The following is a 19,317-nucleotide window of genomic DNA, read 5'->3' as shown; positions in this document are numbered from 1 at the left end:
TTATTTCAGGCATTGCCAATACAACTGACAGAAAAATTCTTCAACGAGTTAAAGAAAATAATAAGGAGATTTTTATGGAGAGGGGGGAAACCGAGGATAGCACTAGATAAATTAACAGAATGGTATAAACAAGGAGGCTTACAATTGCCAAACTTCAAAAATTATTATAGAGCCGCACAATTAAGGTACCTATCAGATTTTTATCAAACAAGGGAAAAACCAGACTGGACGAGACTAGAATTAGATAAAATAGGGGAAAAGATACCTGAACACATATTATATAAATGGGACGAAAAATTGGTACAACATAGAACTTCTCCAGTATTACACCATCTCCTCAATATATGGAAGAAGATTCATGTAGAAAGAAATAAAATAAATTACCAAATACCAAAACTAATATTGACGCAAAATAAGCTACTCCCTTTTACAATAGACAACCTTGCCTTTAGAAAATGGGAAAAAAAAGGGATTAAAAGAATAGAAAATTGTTTTTCAGGAAGTAGATTCTTATCCTTTGAACAAATGAGAGATAAGTACAATATAACTGGAGATACAGCGCTGGCATATTACCAACTGAGATCCTACTTGAAAGATAAATTAGGAAGCAACTTGAGTTTACCAGAGGGAAGTAACCTTGAATATGTGATTACAGATACAATGTTAATCAAAAGATTTATAAAAAATATGTATATTAAACTGCAAGAAAAGGAGAATGAGGAAACAAATGGTAAAACTAAACAAAAATGGGAACAAGATTTAAATATAAAGATAAAAAAGGAAACATGGGAGAAGTTATGCTCTGGAACGATGAGAAATACAATAAATACGAGGCTGCGTATGATACAATATAATTGGTTACACAGACTATACATTACACCGCAAAAGTTAAATAAATGGGACCCAACAGTATCTGATAGATGTTTTCGATGTAAAAAAGAAAGGGGAACAACAATTCATGCAATCTGGACATGTGAGAGAGTAGAAAAATTTTGGGATGATCTCAATCAGATATTAAATAAAATAACAGAAAACAATATACCAAAGAATCCAGAGATCTTTCTCCTAAGTAACATAAAAAATAAAGAATTTGGAATTGACTTGGAAGATGCACAAAAAAGATTTGTCAAGATAGCCCTAGCCGTAGCAAAAAAATGTATTATGTCAACCTGGAAATTGGAAGATAATTTGAAAATACAACAATGGTATATAGAAATGAATAAATGTATTACATTAGAAAAAATAACATATAATTTAAGAAATAATATTGAAATATTCGAACAAGTATGGGAGCCTTACATTAAATACAATAGCGAAAACCTACCGGGAACAAACATTACCTAAGTTGATGGAAGGAGAAGAAAAGAAAAGAATGGACTCAGTAGAATTTCTGGTGTATTTTTGTTGAATGACAACATTGTCTAACTGAATTAATGCAACCTAGATTGTATACCTAAAATGGATGAGAAGGGGGGGGTGGGGGGGTGGCTTGGGAGGAGGGAGGGGGGAGGGAGAAAAAGTCACTGTAAATGTGTGGAAAAGAAAAAGTGTATAGCATGGCTATTGTGATTTATGGTGTGAAAAATAAAAAATTTAAAAAAAAAAAAAAAAAGGATCCACACCACCCAGTGCACGCTCTGATTTCACTGCTCCCATCAGGAAAGAGGTATAGGTTCCACAAGACTCATACCACCAGGTTCAGGAACAGCTACTTCCCTTCCACCTTCAGACTCCTCAATGACAAACTCAATCAGGGACTAATTTAAGGTCTCCTAATGATCAGTTTACAGCTCTTTGTTTACATGAATATGTTGTTTACAGTTTTATTTTGCACTACCACTACGTGGTAATTCTGCCTCACTCGCAGGAAAAACAATCTTAGGTTGCAAAGTATGTGATGTAATTTATGTACTCTGACAATAAAATACATTGCATTTTGGAAAGACAAACCAAGAGAGGATATACATGGTGAATGGTCGGGCTCTGAGGAGTGTGGTAGAACAGAGGGATCTGGTGATACATAATTCCCTGAAAGTGGTATCACAGGTGGATAGGAGTGTAAAGAGAGGTTCAGGCATACTGGCCTTCATAAATCAAAAATTTGAGTGTAGGAGTTGAGATGCTATGAAGAGTTTCCCTGCAAAAGATAAAAGAGATCTGGGTTGCTCTGCCTTGGAACTGATGTTTTATATCTAAGTCCCAAAGAAGCATAAATTGCTGAGGCCAAATTTGGAGTATTGTGTGCAGTTTTGGTTACAGGAAAGATATCAACAATCTAGAAAGAGTGCAGAGAAGATTTACTACGAAGTTGCCCAGACTTCAGAAACTGAGTTATAGGGAAAGGTTAAACCAGTTAGGACTTTAGTCCCTGGTGCATAGAAGAATCAAGGGAGATTTGATAGAGAGATTTAAAATTATGAGGGGTATAGATAGATTAAATGTAGATAGGATTTTTTTCCACTGACGGTAAGTGAAATACAAACAAAAGATCATGGGTTAAGGGTGAAAGTGGAAATGTTTAAGGGGAACATGAGGGAGAACCTCCTCATACAGAAATTGGTGGGGGGTGTGGAACAAGCTGCCAGCTGAAGTGGTAAATGGAGGCTCAATTTTAACATTTCAGAAGGATTTGGACAGGTACATGGATGGGAGATGTATGGAGAACTATGAACTGGGTGCAGGTCAGTGGGACTAGGCAAAAAAAATGGCTTGGCATGGACTAGAAGGGCTGAAGGGCCCTGTTTCTGTGCTGCAATGCTCTATGGTTCTCTGGTAAGAATGTCCATGGAAAATATATGGCTAGTCAGATCCCTACATTTGATTTAAAGAAATAGTCACTTTAATCATCAGCCCTGTTCCATTTTCTTTCTACCAGTAGATATAATAAATAGGCATTAATGGATAATCAATTTGTATCAATTAATCGTGCAGGTTACAATACAATCAATCTATTAGGCATATAAACTTTCATACAAAAACACAAAAATTACTTCCAAACTTACTCAATTTTATGGAATAAGGGAAATCATGCTTATTTCAATGGTTCCCACATTCAAATACATCTTGGGGAGAAGTTGGTGTTGCAAAGAATATAAGGGGTTTATGAAGCCTTAATACTAATGGCAATTTAGTTGGAAATAAAAATAAATAAAACTACGTTCAACACTCTAGCTTTCACAGTTGGAGGGCTGCTAGGTGCCCTTGGAAGTACCTAGTAAGAGTCCTAACATCTTCAAACAAAATGCTTGGGGTTGCAAGAGAAGAGATGTAAAATTCACCCTGTGTGAATAAGTGGGGCTTTCATTTGAAAATGTTTGGAATGATTGCTAATTTAGTGACTGAGCACTTGTAAACCAGATAAATAATGTGATTCTCACCAATAAAATCGTTCCTTTGTCACTTGTTCCTGCAGTAACTCCCATTTCTTTCCAAGATCAACAGAAACATACAGCTGAAAAATTGAAAAAAGTAATTTTTATCAGTGATTCAATAATACAATATTACTACATGTCAGCACATCAATAATTAAAGTGGTACTTACTAATAATTAAAGCATGCTAAATGTATTAAGGCATTGGGACTTCTCTTTGGATTTATCAGCCATTTCATGTTGGGCCATTTAATCTTCCTCCATGTTTAGCTGCAGATCTTTCCAATGAATGACAAGGGTTTCACCGTCTCTTGTGGAAAAGCATGAGGTTCCATCCCTTGTCCGATATTACGTATCAACTTCAGTGTCATTATTCAGGTGTATAAACAGCAAAATATTTGGGGCTAAATAAAATAGGAAACCACTATGTGAAATGTCAACTGTTATTTGTGATTCACAAATATCTCTGAGGGGCACCTTTCAATGAATGACATACCTGTGTCAAAAGATATTACAATGGGAGTTCTTTATAAGTTCAAATTTATTATTATCTAAATGTACATATACAATTTGACAAAACAGTGTCTCTTCAGACCATGGTGCACACTCAAAAACACATAAATATACAAAAAAGCACACAATAAACAGTACATAAATTCCTACATAAATAATCAAAATAAATGTTTGTAAATAGCTCCTCTATCAAAAACAGACAATGGTGAGGTTAAAGAAACTGTTTGTTTTCTTTACAAACTGGAATAACATGTTGAAAATCTCAGAATTAATGAGAAAAAAGATGGATGGGAAGAAAAGAAAATGGAAATAGTAATGATCAACCAAACAAGAGGGAAGTTTTCTTAATTTCGGCTTAAAGTTTTACATTGCCTAAGCAATGATTCCCTCTAGCACCTAAGAGACATTTAGGAGATTCTTAAAGAATCTCTAAGAGATTCTTTCCCTTTAGTGCCTCTAAAATGCATTTATGACTCTTAGACAAGCACATGGACAAAAGAAAAATAGAGGATTACCAGGTACGAAGGATTTAGTATTTTTTTTGGTTGCAATATATAGGTTAGTATAACATCAAGGGCTGAAGGGTCTGTACTGTGTTCTATGTTTTACCCTAAATTGAGAAAACACTCAGTGGTCAAGGGTAAGAAAACACACACACACACACACACACACACACACACACACACACACACACACACACACACACACACACACACACCTCTGCCACGGTTAAAAAAATCCCAATTTTCATATTTACCCACATCAGTTCCATAATTAGGCTGTTGACCACAGTGGTGATGGTTGAATAGGGTGTAGGTGCCACAAGACTCACACCACCAGGTTCAGGAACAGCTACTACCTCTCCACCATCAGACTCCTCAATCACAAACTCAATCAGTGACTCATTTAAGGACTCTTACTTGTCCACTTTATTGATTTTCTTTTCATTCTCTCTATATTGCACAGTCAGTTTGTTTACATTCATTATCTGTTTACAGTTCTTTGTTTGTTTACATGTTTACACTGTGTACAGTTTATTTTTTGCACTACCAGTTAATTGTGATTCTGCCACACCCATAGAATAATGGAATCTCAGGGTTGTATGTGATGTCATGTATGTACTCTGACCATAAATCTGAAATTTGAAAATCTGAGGGTCAGCAGAGAAGTAGCCCTCAGCTTTAGTTAAAGGCATTCTACCAGTAGAAACTGTTTCAGAGAATTTTCCTCCTCTTACCCAAGCCTGTCTTCCATTTAGCATGACTAAGCAGGGTTGCAACTAAAGGGCCGCCCACTTAAACCAAGGGCAAAACAGCAGCTTGGACAGCCCACTTTTTTATTTTTACCTTGACCTTTGTTACATTTCAACTGGTGCCCAGCCTGAGCATTAAAAAGACAGTGCAAGGGAGTCGTTACTTCAGATTTCCAGCGCTGTCATTGTTCTACACCTTGTGGTACCACCAGGGTTTGCATTCCTCTTTGATGCTCTTCCTCCTTTTATACTTAGCTTGTTGGGATAAACCCACATTTGGGGCAAGGCCAATTTTGGAGGCATTGGGTGGAATCTTGCAGAGGTTGATTGGGAGAGGGTGTTTGCAGGTGAAGGAACACTGAGCAAGTGCAAGCCTTTTAAAGGTGAGATACAGATTCCTGTCAGAGTGAAGGGCAAGGCTGGCAAGTTAAAGCTACCCAGTTGATGAGGGATACTAAAGCTCTGGTCAGGCAATAGAAGGAGGCTTGCGCTGTGTTTAAGCTATCCAGATCAGGTGAATCCCTTGGTGAGTATAAGAGGTGTAGGAGTACACAAAAGGGAAAATCTGAAAGGCAGAAAAAGGAGACAGGATGTATCTGACAGGCAGGATAAAGGAGAATTCTACAAGATTCTACTGGTACATTAGGAGTATACGGGTGACAGGGAAGAGCTATCCTTGTGTGGAGCCAAGATCAGCATTATATCATCCCATTGCACAAGTACAACCTGACGGAACAGCGTTCTCCAGTCCTGGGAACAAATTCATGCAGACACACATCCAGATATCACACACTTACAAACAGTACATATGCAGTACATATATACGTATACAAAAATAAATACAGATTGTTAAGTAACTAGTTGTGTCACAGAGGGCTTGTATGAGCAGTTCATCAGCCATTCAGCATTCTCACTGCCCATGGGTAGAAGCTGTTTTTCTCGGCCTGGTGGTGCTGGCTCTGATACTCTGTATCTCTTTCCTGACAGGAGGAGCTGAAGGGCATTTTGTGCAGGTTAATAAGGGTCCTCAATGATTTTGCGAGCCCACTTCTCGGTAGATCAGGTCGATGAGGTGGAGGGCACACTGAGACTCCATTGATCCTCTCTGCCACTCTTATGGTCCTGTGGATTGACCTCCAAACTAACTCTCTGCAGCAACCCTACCACACTGTGATGCATCCTGCTAGGATGCTCTCAATAGAGCTCCTATGGAAAATTGACAGGATGGCGGCCGGTAGCCTTACCTGCCTCAGTCTTCTCAGGAACTGTAGTCACTGCTGTGCCTTCCTGACAAGTGAGGAACAGTTGTGTGACCACAATAGGTCACCTCTTTAGTGGACTCTGAGGAGCTTGGTGCTCTTTACTCTCTCAACTACTGAGCTATTAATGTGTAGAAGAGGGTGGTCAATCCTGGTCCCCCTGAGGTCCACAATCATCTCCTGCATCAAATCCATGTTGAGACTCAGGTTGTTACCCTTACACCATTTCACAAGATTTTCCACCTCCTCTCTGCAGTGCGCCTCATTGCAGTTGCACTGCAGAGAAGGCCAACTACTGCTGTGTTATTTGCAAACTTGATGACTCTGTTGGAACTGGATCTGGTCATGCAGTCGTTGACAGCAAGGACTAAGCATGCAGCCCTGAGGTGCGCCAATGTTCTGCATGATAGTGCTTGACGTTCCGCTGCCGACCCAGACGTACTATGGTCTTTCTGTTAGGAAGTCCAGAATCCAGTTAAAGAGAGGGGTGTTGAGTCTTACCGAGAACAGTTTATCCACTAGCCTTTGGGGAATGATTGTATTAAACATTGAGCTGAACAGCTCAATGAACAACAAACTGATGTATGATGTGTTGTTCACCTGGTGGATCAAGATGGAGAGGAGGGACAATGCAAAAGCATCATGTGGAATGGTTCTGTCTGTAGGTGAACTGACATAGGTCCTAATGACTCTGGGTGGTGCACTTTGATGCATTCCATCATCTGATGCTATAAGCATTTCATAATGGTGGAGGAGAGTGCCACTGAACAGTAGTCATTCAGGCCAGAGGAGATGGGTGAGTTTTAAATATTTCTCATGTGTTTTTACCATGAAAAATATCATGGTTGCTAAGGAATTGAAGCAAATGAGTTGTGATGTACAAAATCCATGAGAAGAGATGTTGGCGCCCTTGGACCACGTTAAGGTAAATAAATCACCAGGGCTTAATGAAGTACTATGACAGATTATGTTGTGTTTATATTGTATATAGATATGTTTTTGGGAGATAAATTGGGGAAGGTTTGTTAGAGTAGGTCACATACAAACACTTCAAAACAAATCTTATTTAAAATACTGGAGCTCTGCTCATGCTAGATATGTCAGGGCCAAAAGCCTTTGCAAAAGCTTTGGAGAGTGCCCATGAGACTTCACTAATGGATTGTTGTTTACAAAAAGGCAACAGATGAGAGAATTTGTCAGAGCCGCAGAATGTCTGGAGTAGAGCTTGCAGTTCTAAGAGGGTCATGCGGTTTTGCAAGCAGAAAGAGTCAAACAGGTTTTCTCTCTAAGAGAGAGAGAGAGAGAGAGAGAGAGAGAGGGAATTCAGTTCTGCAGTTTTACAGTCAGCAGCAGCAACTGGAACTGGAACAGGACAAGCTGGCAAGCTTGTGGAAAAACCTTTCATTTGGAAGCCAGGTTGTGAGTGCTTGGTTCAGCGTGGTCAAAGCCCTTGTGGTTCATGCAAGAGGAGAGGACTGGCTGTCTAATGTTTCACTTGAAATAAGAGAAGCAAAAAGTAACTCTGCAGTGACCTGAAAGAAAGAGGTTATCATCTGGAGAACCCTGAGGGGGCAATTTTCTTTGGCAAGACACTGAAGTGGCTGATTAAAAATGAATCAGTTGTGGGTGTCCCAGCAAACAACAAACCTCTCTCTGAAAACTGACAAGAACCTTCCTGAGCGATAACCATTTCCCTTTCAAACACCAAAGCCTGGTGAACTTTATAAATGTTAAATTCTGTGCACAGTAATAAGAATTGCCTGCAACCAGTGAACTTGGAGGAATGAGAAGTGAGATTGGACTGTGAATCAAAGAACTTTTCTGAACTTACACACGTGCACTTAGAATTAGAAGGGGGTTGTTAGGTTAGTTAAGTCAATAGTGATGTTAAAATGTGATTCGGTTTTCATGTTTAAAGATAATTAAAAGCAACTTTTGTTTAAGTAACCATTTGTCTTGGTGAATATCTATTGCTGCTGGGTTTTGGGGTCCTCTGGGCTCGTAACAGTACATCCTCACATCATGTGGGAAGCTAGAGAAGAGATTTTGGAGAAGCTTACAGAGATCTTTAGCCTCAGGTGACATGCAGGAAGACTGGAGGGTAACTAATGTTGTACCATTATTTAAAAGGAATAGCAAGCAGGGAACTGACATTCCTGAAGGAGATTCTGATGGATAGGAACTACCAGCATTTGGATTAGCAGGAACTGATTGAAGATCGCCTGGCTTCACACATGGAATACCATGTCCCACAAATCTCAAAGAGTTTTAGAAGAATATCAAAGGGGATTAATGAAGGCTGGGCAATGGACATTGTCCATGTGGAGCTTTCCAAGGTCCAGCTTGCAAAGTTAGTCTGGAAAATTAAATCACATGAGAATCTGGCCCACTGGGTGTAGCATCTGTGCCTCAGTGTGAAATGAAGAATGAGAAAATGAACAGACATAGTCGAGTCGAAGTTCAGTAAAAGTAATTTACTCAAACAGTCACACACAGCTTTTTAAAAGCCCACGCATTCCAAATGATGTCATCGCATTGTGATGTCTTGACGTCACTCAGAACCTCCCAAGCCAGTTTGATTAAGCCTCTGGTGAGGCACCTCAAGGCCCCACCCCCCAGAATCGGCAATTGGAGGCTAAACCTCTGGTGCCATTGCTGTCCACCACTCTAGGGCGGTCGTCCGTGCCTTCGCATCGGGGGTCATGGCAAAGTCTGATCAAGGTCGAGATAAGCGGAGTTTATTTGATCAATCGTAAATGTCTTTAGATGCTCCCAATATCCAGTACACAAGATGTATGATTATTTTGTAGCACTCTGAAGGGGCCCTCATATGGCCAGTGTGCACCTCTCTGCACAAACTCACAGTCCCAGAGTTCCTTTGGAATAAAGGGTGTAATTGTTCCATGCCTTGACATGGGAACTGGCGTCAATTTTCCAAGCCACTCCCGCAGTCTGCCTAAGACTTCAGTCGGGGGCACCTACTGTCCGCGTGCTGCGGACACAAACGCCCCAGGTACAATGAGCGGGGCTCCATAAACCAACTCGGCTGATGAGGAGTTAAGATCCTCCTTGGGTGCCGTTCTTATCCCAGGAGGATCCAGGGTAGCTCATTCACCAATCAGGTCCCTGGAGGTGGACAAGCTGCCTATGCCTATGGAACCACTCCATCAGGCCATTGAACTGCAGGTGGTAGGCTGTCATGTGGTGGAGCTGCATTCCCAGCAGTCATGACAAAATATCGCAGAGTGCGGAGGTAAACTGTGGGCCTCAGTCAGAGGTGACGTGTGTGGGTAGGCCGAACCAAGATCCCCAGACAGAAATAAAAGCTCTGGCGCACAGGTATTTGGTTGTAGCCACACACCAAGTCAATTTGAGGGAATATCCTGGCCCCATGAAGATTAACAGTAAGTCCTGTATATGGGGCACAGGATAGTGATCTGCAGTGGTAGTGTTGTTGAGATCCCTGTTAATCCCCGCAAAGTCTCCAGCCTCCTGTGGCTTGGGCACCATATGTAGTCGGGAAGCCCATGAGCTATCAGACCTGTGTGTGATTCCAAGTTCCAACATTTTGTGGCACTCTTCTTTTGCAAGCTGAAACTTGTTGGGCAGCAGACGTCAGGCTCGGGCGTGTAGAGGAGGTCCTTGGTTGAGGATGTGGTGTGTGATGTCCTGTTTGGGTGTGGCAGTGGAGAACTGGGGAGTGACAATGTCCAGAAACTCTGCAAAAGTTTGGCGAATTCATTGTTCGAGTACTCCGTGACATCTAGGGGTAAGTAGTTTGGCTTTTCCAAGGTGGAAAGCCCGGAATGTTGTGATGTTCACCAACCAATGCCCTTTTAAGTCCACCATCAGTGAGTGGGCTCTGAAGAAGTTGGCAACCACCAATGACCAGGACAGAGCAGCAAGAATGATCTTCCTTGTGAACTTATTGTCGTCAAATTTCAGGGGTATAGTCCATGTGCTGTGCATACAAATAAAACTGCTATTCACCGCAGGAGCGCCAAACCTCCGCTCCTGGTATGGTGTCAAAGCCCAAAGGAGGAAGGACACCTCTGCACCCATGTCAACTAGAAATTCGCGATCGGAGAGTTTGTCCTTGACACAGACTAGGCTGTTATGGTGGCCAGCCACCATAGCCATTAGCGATGACTGACCATGGTGTTTCCCAGAAAAGTGCAAGGGGATCGGAGCGGCGAGCTCTAGAACCCCAGCATTAATGGTAAAAACACCAGGTTGTTGTCACGGAGTCATGCTTGTCCAGGGGAACGTGCACCCTCGAGCCTGGGCCTTTGGGTGTGACACAGCACTAATTTCTGTGGGCCTTGATGTGCATACAAATAAAACTGCTATTCACAGAATTACTGTATGGGCACCCATTGTTCAAGAGTCATCAAAGTTGTTGTCAGCCAGCATGAGGCGGATGTCTTCTGGCATATGTTCTAAAAACAATTGGTCAAAGTGCAAGCAAGGCCTATGGCCGTCTTACCAATGCCAATATGTCATTCATTAACTCCGAAGGGACGCGGTCCCACAAGTCCTTGATATGCAGGAGCCATGCAGCTCGCTCATGTTGTGAGAGACCATAAATCCAGAGAAAGAGGGTTTTTAGGGCTTCATATTTGCTGAGACCTGGTGGATTCTGAAGGAAATCCACTACTCGAACAGCTGTGTCCTGGTCGATGGCGCTTATCACATGCTAGAGCTTAGTGGCATCCACTCCTATCTTGTGAATGTGGAACTGCACCTCAGCCTGCCCGAACCAAACTTCAGGTTGAGTGATCCAAAAGACAGCAGTTTGAGCCAAACCTCTGCATTGTCCATGTTGGATCCAAAATCTGTTTGGGGCCCATTGGGTCACCAATGTAGCAACTGCGTTGCAGTGTGAAATGAAGAATGAGAAAATTATCAGACAAAGTCAGATCAAATTTCAGTAAAAGTCGTTTACTCAAACAGTCACACACAGGTGTTCCAAATTACATCATCCCATTGTGATCTCTTGACGCCACTCGGAACCTCCTGAACCAGTTCAATTAAGCCACCGGTGAGCTGTTACATTAGTATCATTTGTGTTTTCTTGGTATCAAGCTCATCATGGATATTTTTCTGTCTTCATCCTGCTACATGTTCTGCAAGTTTAATCATACCCAGTTTCTGAAGTGTTTCCCTCTCTGGAGATGTCATGTAACCTGCTGAGTACTGTCATTAATTCTTGCTTTTATTTCATATTTCCAGCAGTTACATTTATTTACATTTAGATCTCAAGTTAAAATCGCTGTCTAAAGAACAATGGCAGGTCCTTGGCAGATAAGTCTTTAAAGCCAATTCACATGCTAAAATAAGCCCATAATTATCTACCATATATTCCACCCTTTTTTTTTATTGGAGATCAGCCACAAAGTGTGCCATTGTCTCGTATGAAAAGTCCAGTTTGTCAAGTTTAGAAGCAGAGAGTGAATTGCAGAATTTTTTTGGAAATGTAACCATTGAACTCACAATTTTTTAGCAAACAGAGTGTATGATGTTGTAAGGATGTCCAGCTAAATGATTGTGTCAGTGTCTGCTGCTGAGAGAGGAAACCATTTCCTCACAGCTCACAGATGAATTGAACATATGTGACTTTGATAACAGTGGAACCCTGAGGATCCTTATTTTAACACAAATTGTCAGAAAACAATCACAAGAATTTTGAGGGGGGGGGGGGGTGTTGGGGAACAATTTGTGGTGCTAGATTTAAATGTTATCTTCATATCATAGAAAAGAATAACTCTTTGGAATAGATGGCACCATGTTTTCAGGAGACTAATTCCTCGATATTTCCACACTAGATTCGACACCTGTGAAAAATAATTTATTTATAGGCCATACTCACTTGTCTCTCCTTGCTGTACACAAGCAATCTATCTTCTTCTTTTGGGTGAAACACCAACGTTTCCACAGAGAAGAAAATTTGCTGCCATTGAAAGTTGGCTCCCTCATCTATACTCACAAAAAGGCTCTGATCACGATCATTCATTGATGAACTCACAAGAATTATCTGTAAAAGGACAAACAGAAATGGATAATTAATATACATGGTGGCCCAGGAAACTAAAAGTAGAATTTTTTAAATTCTGTGCATTCAATGGAGTGCCAAGACATTAGGTCAGCATTTTTTGTGATTTCTTAGTTTTTAATAGCTGGCCATTCATTTGTAACTTCAAATTCAGGCAGATGCCACCAGCAAAAAAACGTGGAACATCATCGGAAGCACAATTCTGAAGAATTTTCCAAAAGTATAACATCTTGGGGAGTATAATAGTAACTGGAAGACTTCTTTTGTTGAAGAAAATATCAGGAGCCAAATATTATTGAACAGAGACAGCAATCCAAAGAACCATTATTAAACATAATTTGGCACTGGGGCTACAAAAGGAAGTACAGGCAACCCATGCATTTCAGAGGGGTTGTGTACCGAGAAAACAATCCTTTTGGCAATTTTCCAGATTGTGAAACTCATATTTCCCATTGAATTTAATTTTGTAAGTGGAGATGAGATGCCCCAGAGTAGGGTGGCCATTCCAAAGGAGAACATGGTCATCGGTTACCATATAGTGCCACGCGTGCTGTTGTTTTGCAATACTATTTAATTTAAACAGTATATATGAATGTGTGTGTATCGAAACCGATGACCATGTCCTCTTTTGGAATGGCCATCCTGCCCAGGATGCTTTTCTTTCAACAGTAATGATAAACAACTATGGATTCAGAGCAGGGGCCACTTCGGGCATTTGCTATGGAAACTGATAAGGCAATCTCTTAAGTAGCTGCAGCTGCATTTGGAGACATAAAGAACTGCACATGCTTATCACCTTCCAGTCTCCGGTTTGAATTTTATAAAATGCATACAAAATGAAGATAAGATTGTTTCATGATAAAACTCACATCAAATAGCCTATCGCACAACAAAGGGAAAACCAGATTAGACCAGATGAGAGCTAGATAAAATAGGGGAGAAGGTACCTGAACATATACTATATAAGTGGGATGAAAAGCTGGTGCAACATAGGAATTCACAGTACTGCACCATCTGCTCAACATTTGGAAGAAGATTCACATAGAAAGGAATAAAACAAATGATCAACTACCAAAACTAAATTTGACGCAAAATCAACTAATCCCTTTCACAATAGATAACCTTTCCTTTAGAGAATGGGAGTGAAAGGGGATCAAAAGAATAGAAAATTGTTTTTTGGGAAATAAATTATTATCTTTTGAATAAATGAAGGACAAATATGGTATAACTCACAGTACAATGTTTGCATACCACCAACTGAAAACCTACTTGAAGGACAAATTGGGAAGCAGGCTGAGGTTACCAGAAGGAAGCAATGTTGAATATGTGATTACAAACACAATGATAATTAAAAGATTTATAACAAACATGTACATCAAACTGCAAGAGAAAGAGAATGAGGAAACAAGCTGTAAACCTAAACAAAAATGGGAACAAGATCTAAACATAAAGATAAAGAATGAAACATGGGAAAAGCTATGCTACGCAACTATGAGAAATACAATAAACACGAGGTTACACATGATACAATATAATTGGCTACACAGGCTATACACCATGCCCCAAAAGTTAAATAAATGGGACCCAACGGTATCAGACAGATGTTTTCGCTGTAAGAAGGAAACGGGAACAACAGTACATGCAATTTGGGCATGTGAGAAAGTGGAAAAGTTTTGGGAAGATCTAAACCAGGTATTAAATAAAATAACAAAAAGTAACATACCAAAAATCCAGAGAACTTTCTTCTAAGTAATATAAGAAGTAAAGAACTTGGACTCGATTTGGATGGAGCACAAAAAAGATTTATTATGATAACCTTAGCTGTAGCAAAAAAATGTATTATGTCAACCTGGAAATTAGAAGATAGCCTGAGAATACAGCAATGGTACATAGAAATGAATAAATGTATTCCATTGGAAAAAATAACATATAATTTAAGAAATAACATCACAGTATTCGAACAAATTTGGGAACCGTACATGGAGCACAACAGAGAAGTCCTACCGCGGACCTCCACTGCCTAAAATGACAGGAGAAGAAGACGAAATGAACTGACCCAGTGTGTAAAAGTAGAAGACACAAATTTCTTGTTTATTTTAATTGTGTGATGACATTGTTTAATGGGTTTAATGTATCATAAAGGTTGAACGTTGAGTGTGTGGGGAGGGGGGGTTGAAGGAGGGAGGGAAAGGGGGGAAAAGGGGAGAAAATGACATTGTGTATATTCAAGAGGGAAATGTTTGTGTGTATTTTGGTCAGTATGGTTCATAGTGTGAAAAATTTTAAAATTTTTTAAATTGCCTATCGCATTAAAAAGAACACATGCATTCAAGAAATGAGAGTTGAACAAAATAAAAAGACATTTGTTGCCTCCTTCGCATTTTGTGCTATTTAAATTTCCCTCCTACATCAATTTCATAAGAGAATTTTTTTTTTATTTTAGATTTTTGAGTAGAGATTTGTGAATTCTGTGAGGGTAAATTTCCATTCCCTGATCAGCTCTCACTGGTGAGGGGAGGGGGTGGGGGTGTTCACCTAAAGCCCTGATTAAAGTGAACAGTTAAAAAAGGAAGGAAATAGTTGATGCAGAGAGGGACCTGGAGGTAAATCGTGAGTTCAGGCTCATTCACCAGCAGTAAAGTGAAGGTATTAGGGGGAAAGGGTAAAGATGCACTTCAAGCACGGATAGATCAGGGAGGTTTATAAATATGCAGGAGGTTGAAAAAATCAAGGTGAATCTGTCACTTTACCTAAGATCAGCCAATGATGGTACAGTCAGTGTCGCGGTTACCATGGAGGTTAGCACACAATATTCCAGCACCAGCGGTGTCTGTAAGGAGATTGTACATTCTCTCTTCAAAATGTACTTGGGTGTAATTGGGTGGCATGGGCTCGTGGGCTGGAAGGACCTGTAACTGTACTGTGTTTATCTTTTTTTATTTAAAAATTCAAAGATTAGCCATGTTGAACAAATAGCAGAGTTGTTGCTAGCTGTAACTATATAACACAGCAAGGGCCAGGACCTTCAAGGCATAAGAATAGGGTCTCAATATACGAGTCCAATCTGCAGTAAACATATTACTTTACACTCTCTGTTTTTCAAAATCTCCCTCCACAGAAGGAAGGTGATGCTGACATGTTTTTGAAGTTATGGAAGAATTTTGGAAGATATCTGTGGAAAATTCAAGCAATTTTGCTTCCCACAAAACCGCATTTAACCAAAAACAAATCCTACAGACCTAAACATGATCATATTCTTTGGCTTGGCTTCGCGGACGAAGATTTATGGAGGGGTAGGTCCACGTCTGCTGCAGGCTCGTTGGTGACTGGCAAGTCCGCTGCGGGACAGGCAGGCACGGTTGCAGCGGTTGCAGGGGAAAATTGGTGGGTTGGGGTGGGGAGTTGGGTTTTTCCTCCTTTGTCTTTTGTCAGTGAGGTGGGCTCTGCGGTCTTCTTCAAAGGAGGCTGCTGCCCGCCGAACTGTGAGGCGCCAAGATGCACGGTTGGAGGCGAGATCAGCCAATGTGGCAGGCACCAAGAGATTTATTTAAGCAGTCCTTGTACCTCTTCTTTGGTGCACCTCTGTCTCGGTGGCCAGTGAAGAGCTCGCCATATAACACAGAAGTAAATCACAAAATTCTGTAGACACCATGATTTTCCGTTGAAGTAAAAACACCAAATGCTGGAGACGCTCAGCAGGTCAAACAGTGTCTGTTATGTGGCAAAGGCAAAGATACAGGACCGACAGAACACAGAGACAACTTTGTAGTCCCCTGTTTCCAAACCTCAGAGGATCATCAATGGTTACTGTGCTGGAGTCAGTAACTGTTCATTTGTGCAATTGTGCCAGTGCAATTGGGTCAGTCCCATTTCCCAGCTACTTCCCTCTATCCAGCACTTTAAATCGCCCTCAAACATTTATACAATCACATGTTGTCAGGGAGGAGGCAATCTTTCATGTTTTGGCTCTGTTAAGTTAGGCAAAAATAGGCCAAATTAAGAGAAGTTATTGCAACAAAGCAAGGGAATAAACGTTAAATGAGAATATCTAGGAGTGTGAAGGTACAGAAGAACTGTGAAGTGTAGACCCATTGGTCCTTATAGACGGAAAAGATGGTTAAAAATAGCATAAGGAATGTTTTCCTTTGTCAGCGGAGACACTGTCTGACCACATTGCTGGCTATGCTAACCCTATGTACAGTTCTGTGCACCACTTTACAGGAGAGATGTGATTGTGTGAGAGGGGGTGTAGAGGAGGTTTTCAAGAATATTACCAGGGCTGGAAAGTGTTAATAATAATAATGATATATTGTGTAGGTTTGGGTTGTTTTCTTTGCAAGAGAGTAGGCTCAGGAGACTCTTCAGTGAGGTGTGCAGAATTACTAAGACCCTTGATCTTTTTCTATTTGCTGTTGAGATGAAAACAACACATTTAGATTTAAAGCAATTGATAGGAAGATTGGAGGACAGGTGAGGAAACATTTTTCATCCACGGTATTGAACTCAGTGTCTGACTTGATGGCGGAGACAGAAACCTTCATTATATTTAACACGTGCAAGTATTTGTATTTGAAAGATGATGAAGCTGCTGCTGGCAGATGAGATAAAGTCGAGTATCTCTTTTACGGCCAGCACATGTACAATGGTTTGAGTGGCTTTCTTCTGTTTCATGGATTACATTTGATTCTATAACTGTGTCCATTTCCATCACCATCAGGCAGTAAATTCTCAACCACAGCATTAAAAAGAATTTCCTCGTGTTATTCCTGATTCTTTTGTCAGTCACTTTAACCAGGGGATTGAATATTACAAAATATGCATTCTAATTTTTCAGAGAAGTCCCACACAACACAAAGAGCTGTAGAAATACATGACTACGTCTGCACTGCATTATCTTACCTATGTATTTAAATTTGCTGTGAAGGCATTTTGCAAATGCTGATCAGAAGAATATTCTCCTACTAGGCAATTTACAATTACGCAAACTGCCTTGATAGGTCTCTGAAGTGGTAGTTCAATTTATTAAAAACACTCAAATTTAACCTTGACAATGAAAGAGCCTTATGTTGACTGTGTATTAATCTTATTGATAAATCACTCATCAGAAACTATGCTCTTTAAACAAAGTCCACAGAACTTGTTCAATAAAAATACAATCCACTTGGAATACTAATTCTACAAATCTGCCAGCAATTAAGTATTGTGAAGATGTAATTTGCCACCAACTCGGGGAAATATCTTTGGCATTCTGAACCCATCAGTTCATTAACAGCATTCTCTCAGTGGACCAGCAGTCAGCATAAAATATGAAGATCTCAATAATCTAAAATGTGTTTAAAAGTGCAATTTATTTTAATTAAGATATTTCAATGTTTCCAACACTCCATAAACCTAAAAATTATGGGTTGGCTACCTCGCTGAAGGGAATTAATAATTTGCATGATAGAGGTTCACAATTCAAAGCCGAGGATTGGAACTGGTACGAACAACTCTCACTTTGTCTCTTTCGGCTCAAGTTCTACACATGGGGTTTTCTTCTTATGAATGTGAACAAAGTGGGAAGAGACACATTGTGAACTTCTCAGTTGAAACCATGTTCACCTGGATGTCGCTGGCACTGAGGGGCTTCAGTTAGAAGAAGAAACTAGATAAGCTTGGACGAGGACAGGAGGCTGAGGGTACCTTTATGGATGTTTATACAATCATGAGGGGCTTAACCAAGAGGGCTGGCCACAGTCATCTCCCCCTAGAAGGGTAATGTAAAAGGAGAAGGCATAGATTTAATGTGAGAGAGGAAAGGTTAAGTTTCAAATTTTCAACTTTATTTACAGCACAGTAGAGGCCAATTCCAGCCATTTAAGAGCATAATGCCTAATTACGTCCAAATTAACCCACAGCCCCAGTAATTTTGAAGGGTGGGAGGAAACTGGAGACCCCGGGGAAAACCCACACAGACACTGAGAGAACTTACTTACTCCTTATAGACAGCGAGGGATTCAAACCCAGGCTGGTGGTGCTGCAGTAGAGTGGTACTAACTGCTACGCTAACCGTACCATCCATTTATGGGGCACCTGAGGATCAAGCTTTTCACTCAGAGGGTGGTAAGATGGTGAGTGAATAGAACAGAACCCCAGAGGAAGAGGTGGTAGAGGCGGGTACAATTACAGCATTTCAAAGACATTTGAACAAGTGCATGAATATGTATTTAGATAGATATGGACCAAAAGCAAGAAAATGGCATCTTGGTTGGCATAGATGAGTTGGGCCAAAGGACCGGTGGCCATTCTGTATAAGTTTATGTCTCCATATAAGACCTTTAATATGGTCAAAAAAAGGAAACCAGAGAAGTCATTGTTAATGTCATCCAGTGGGAGATTGCCCAGACATAGGTGTTGCTCCCCCAATTTGCGGGTGGTCTCAGTCTGGCAGTGCATAAGACCATGGACAGACATGTCAGCAAGGGAATGGGATGGGGACTTGAAATGTGTGGCCACTGGCAGATCCGCGCTATTGCAGCGGACAGAGCCGAGGAGCTCAATGAGGTGATCTCCCAGTCTACACCCAGTCTCTCCAATATAGAGGAGACCATGACAGGAGCACCGGATGCAGTTAATGACCCCTGCAGATTGATAAGTGAAGTGTTGCTTCACTTGGAAGGACTCTTTGGGTCCCCAAATGGTGCTAAGTGAGGAGGTGTGGGTGCAAGTGGTGCATCCCCTGCGGTCGCACAGCTAGGTCCCAAGGGGATGATGTTGGGGGGTGGAGGGGGAGGGAGTCACGAAGGGAACAGATCCTGCAGAAGGTGGAGAGGGGAGGAGAGGGGAATATGTTAACTCATACCAGAACAATAAATTAATTTTCCCCATGGTG

The 19,317-nt window shown here is 40.8% G+C and overlaps 1 protein-coding gene across 6 annotated transcripts in view; it reads right to left on the bottom strand.

Annotated features, from left to right (window-relative positions):
- The window catches only part of sorcs2 (sortilin-related VPS10 domain containing receptor 2), an 848,688-nt gene that overhangs the window by 282,461 nt on the left and 546,910 nt on the right, over positions 1–19,317 (bottom strand). For all 6 annotated transcript variants that reach the window (XR_011354139.1, XR_011354138.1, XM_069926521.1 and 3 more), the window contains exons 4-5: positions 12,264–12,428; positions 3,378–3,451 (exon numbers count right to left, since the gene is read on the bottom strand). Coding sequence is in view for 4 of the 6 variants with exons in the window: in XM_069926521.1 (XP_069782622.1) it covers positions 3,378–3,451; positions 12,264–12,428 (239 nt within the window). In the remaining 2 variants the exon portion in view is untranslated. The remainder of the gene's footprint in view (positions 1–3,377; positions 3,452–12,263; positions 12,429–19,317) is intronic.

This window comes from Narcine bancroftii, chromosome 3 (genome assembly GCF_036971445.1).
Source record: "Narcine bancroftii isolate sNarBan1 chromosome 3, sNarBan1.hap1, whole genome shotgun sequence".
In the NCBI taxonomy this organism is placed as follows: Eukaryota; Metazoa; Chordata; class Chondrichthyes; order Torpediniformes; family Narcinidae; genus Narcine; species Narcine bancroftii.
The sequence above is the reverse complement of the archived record's forward strand: the minus strand, read 5'-3'. Positions and strand labels throughout refer to the sequence as shown.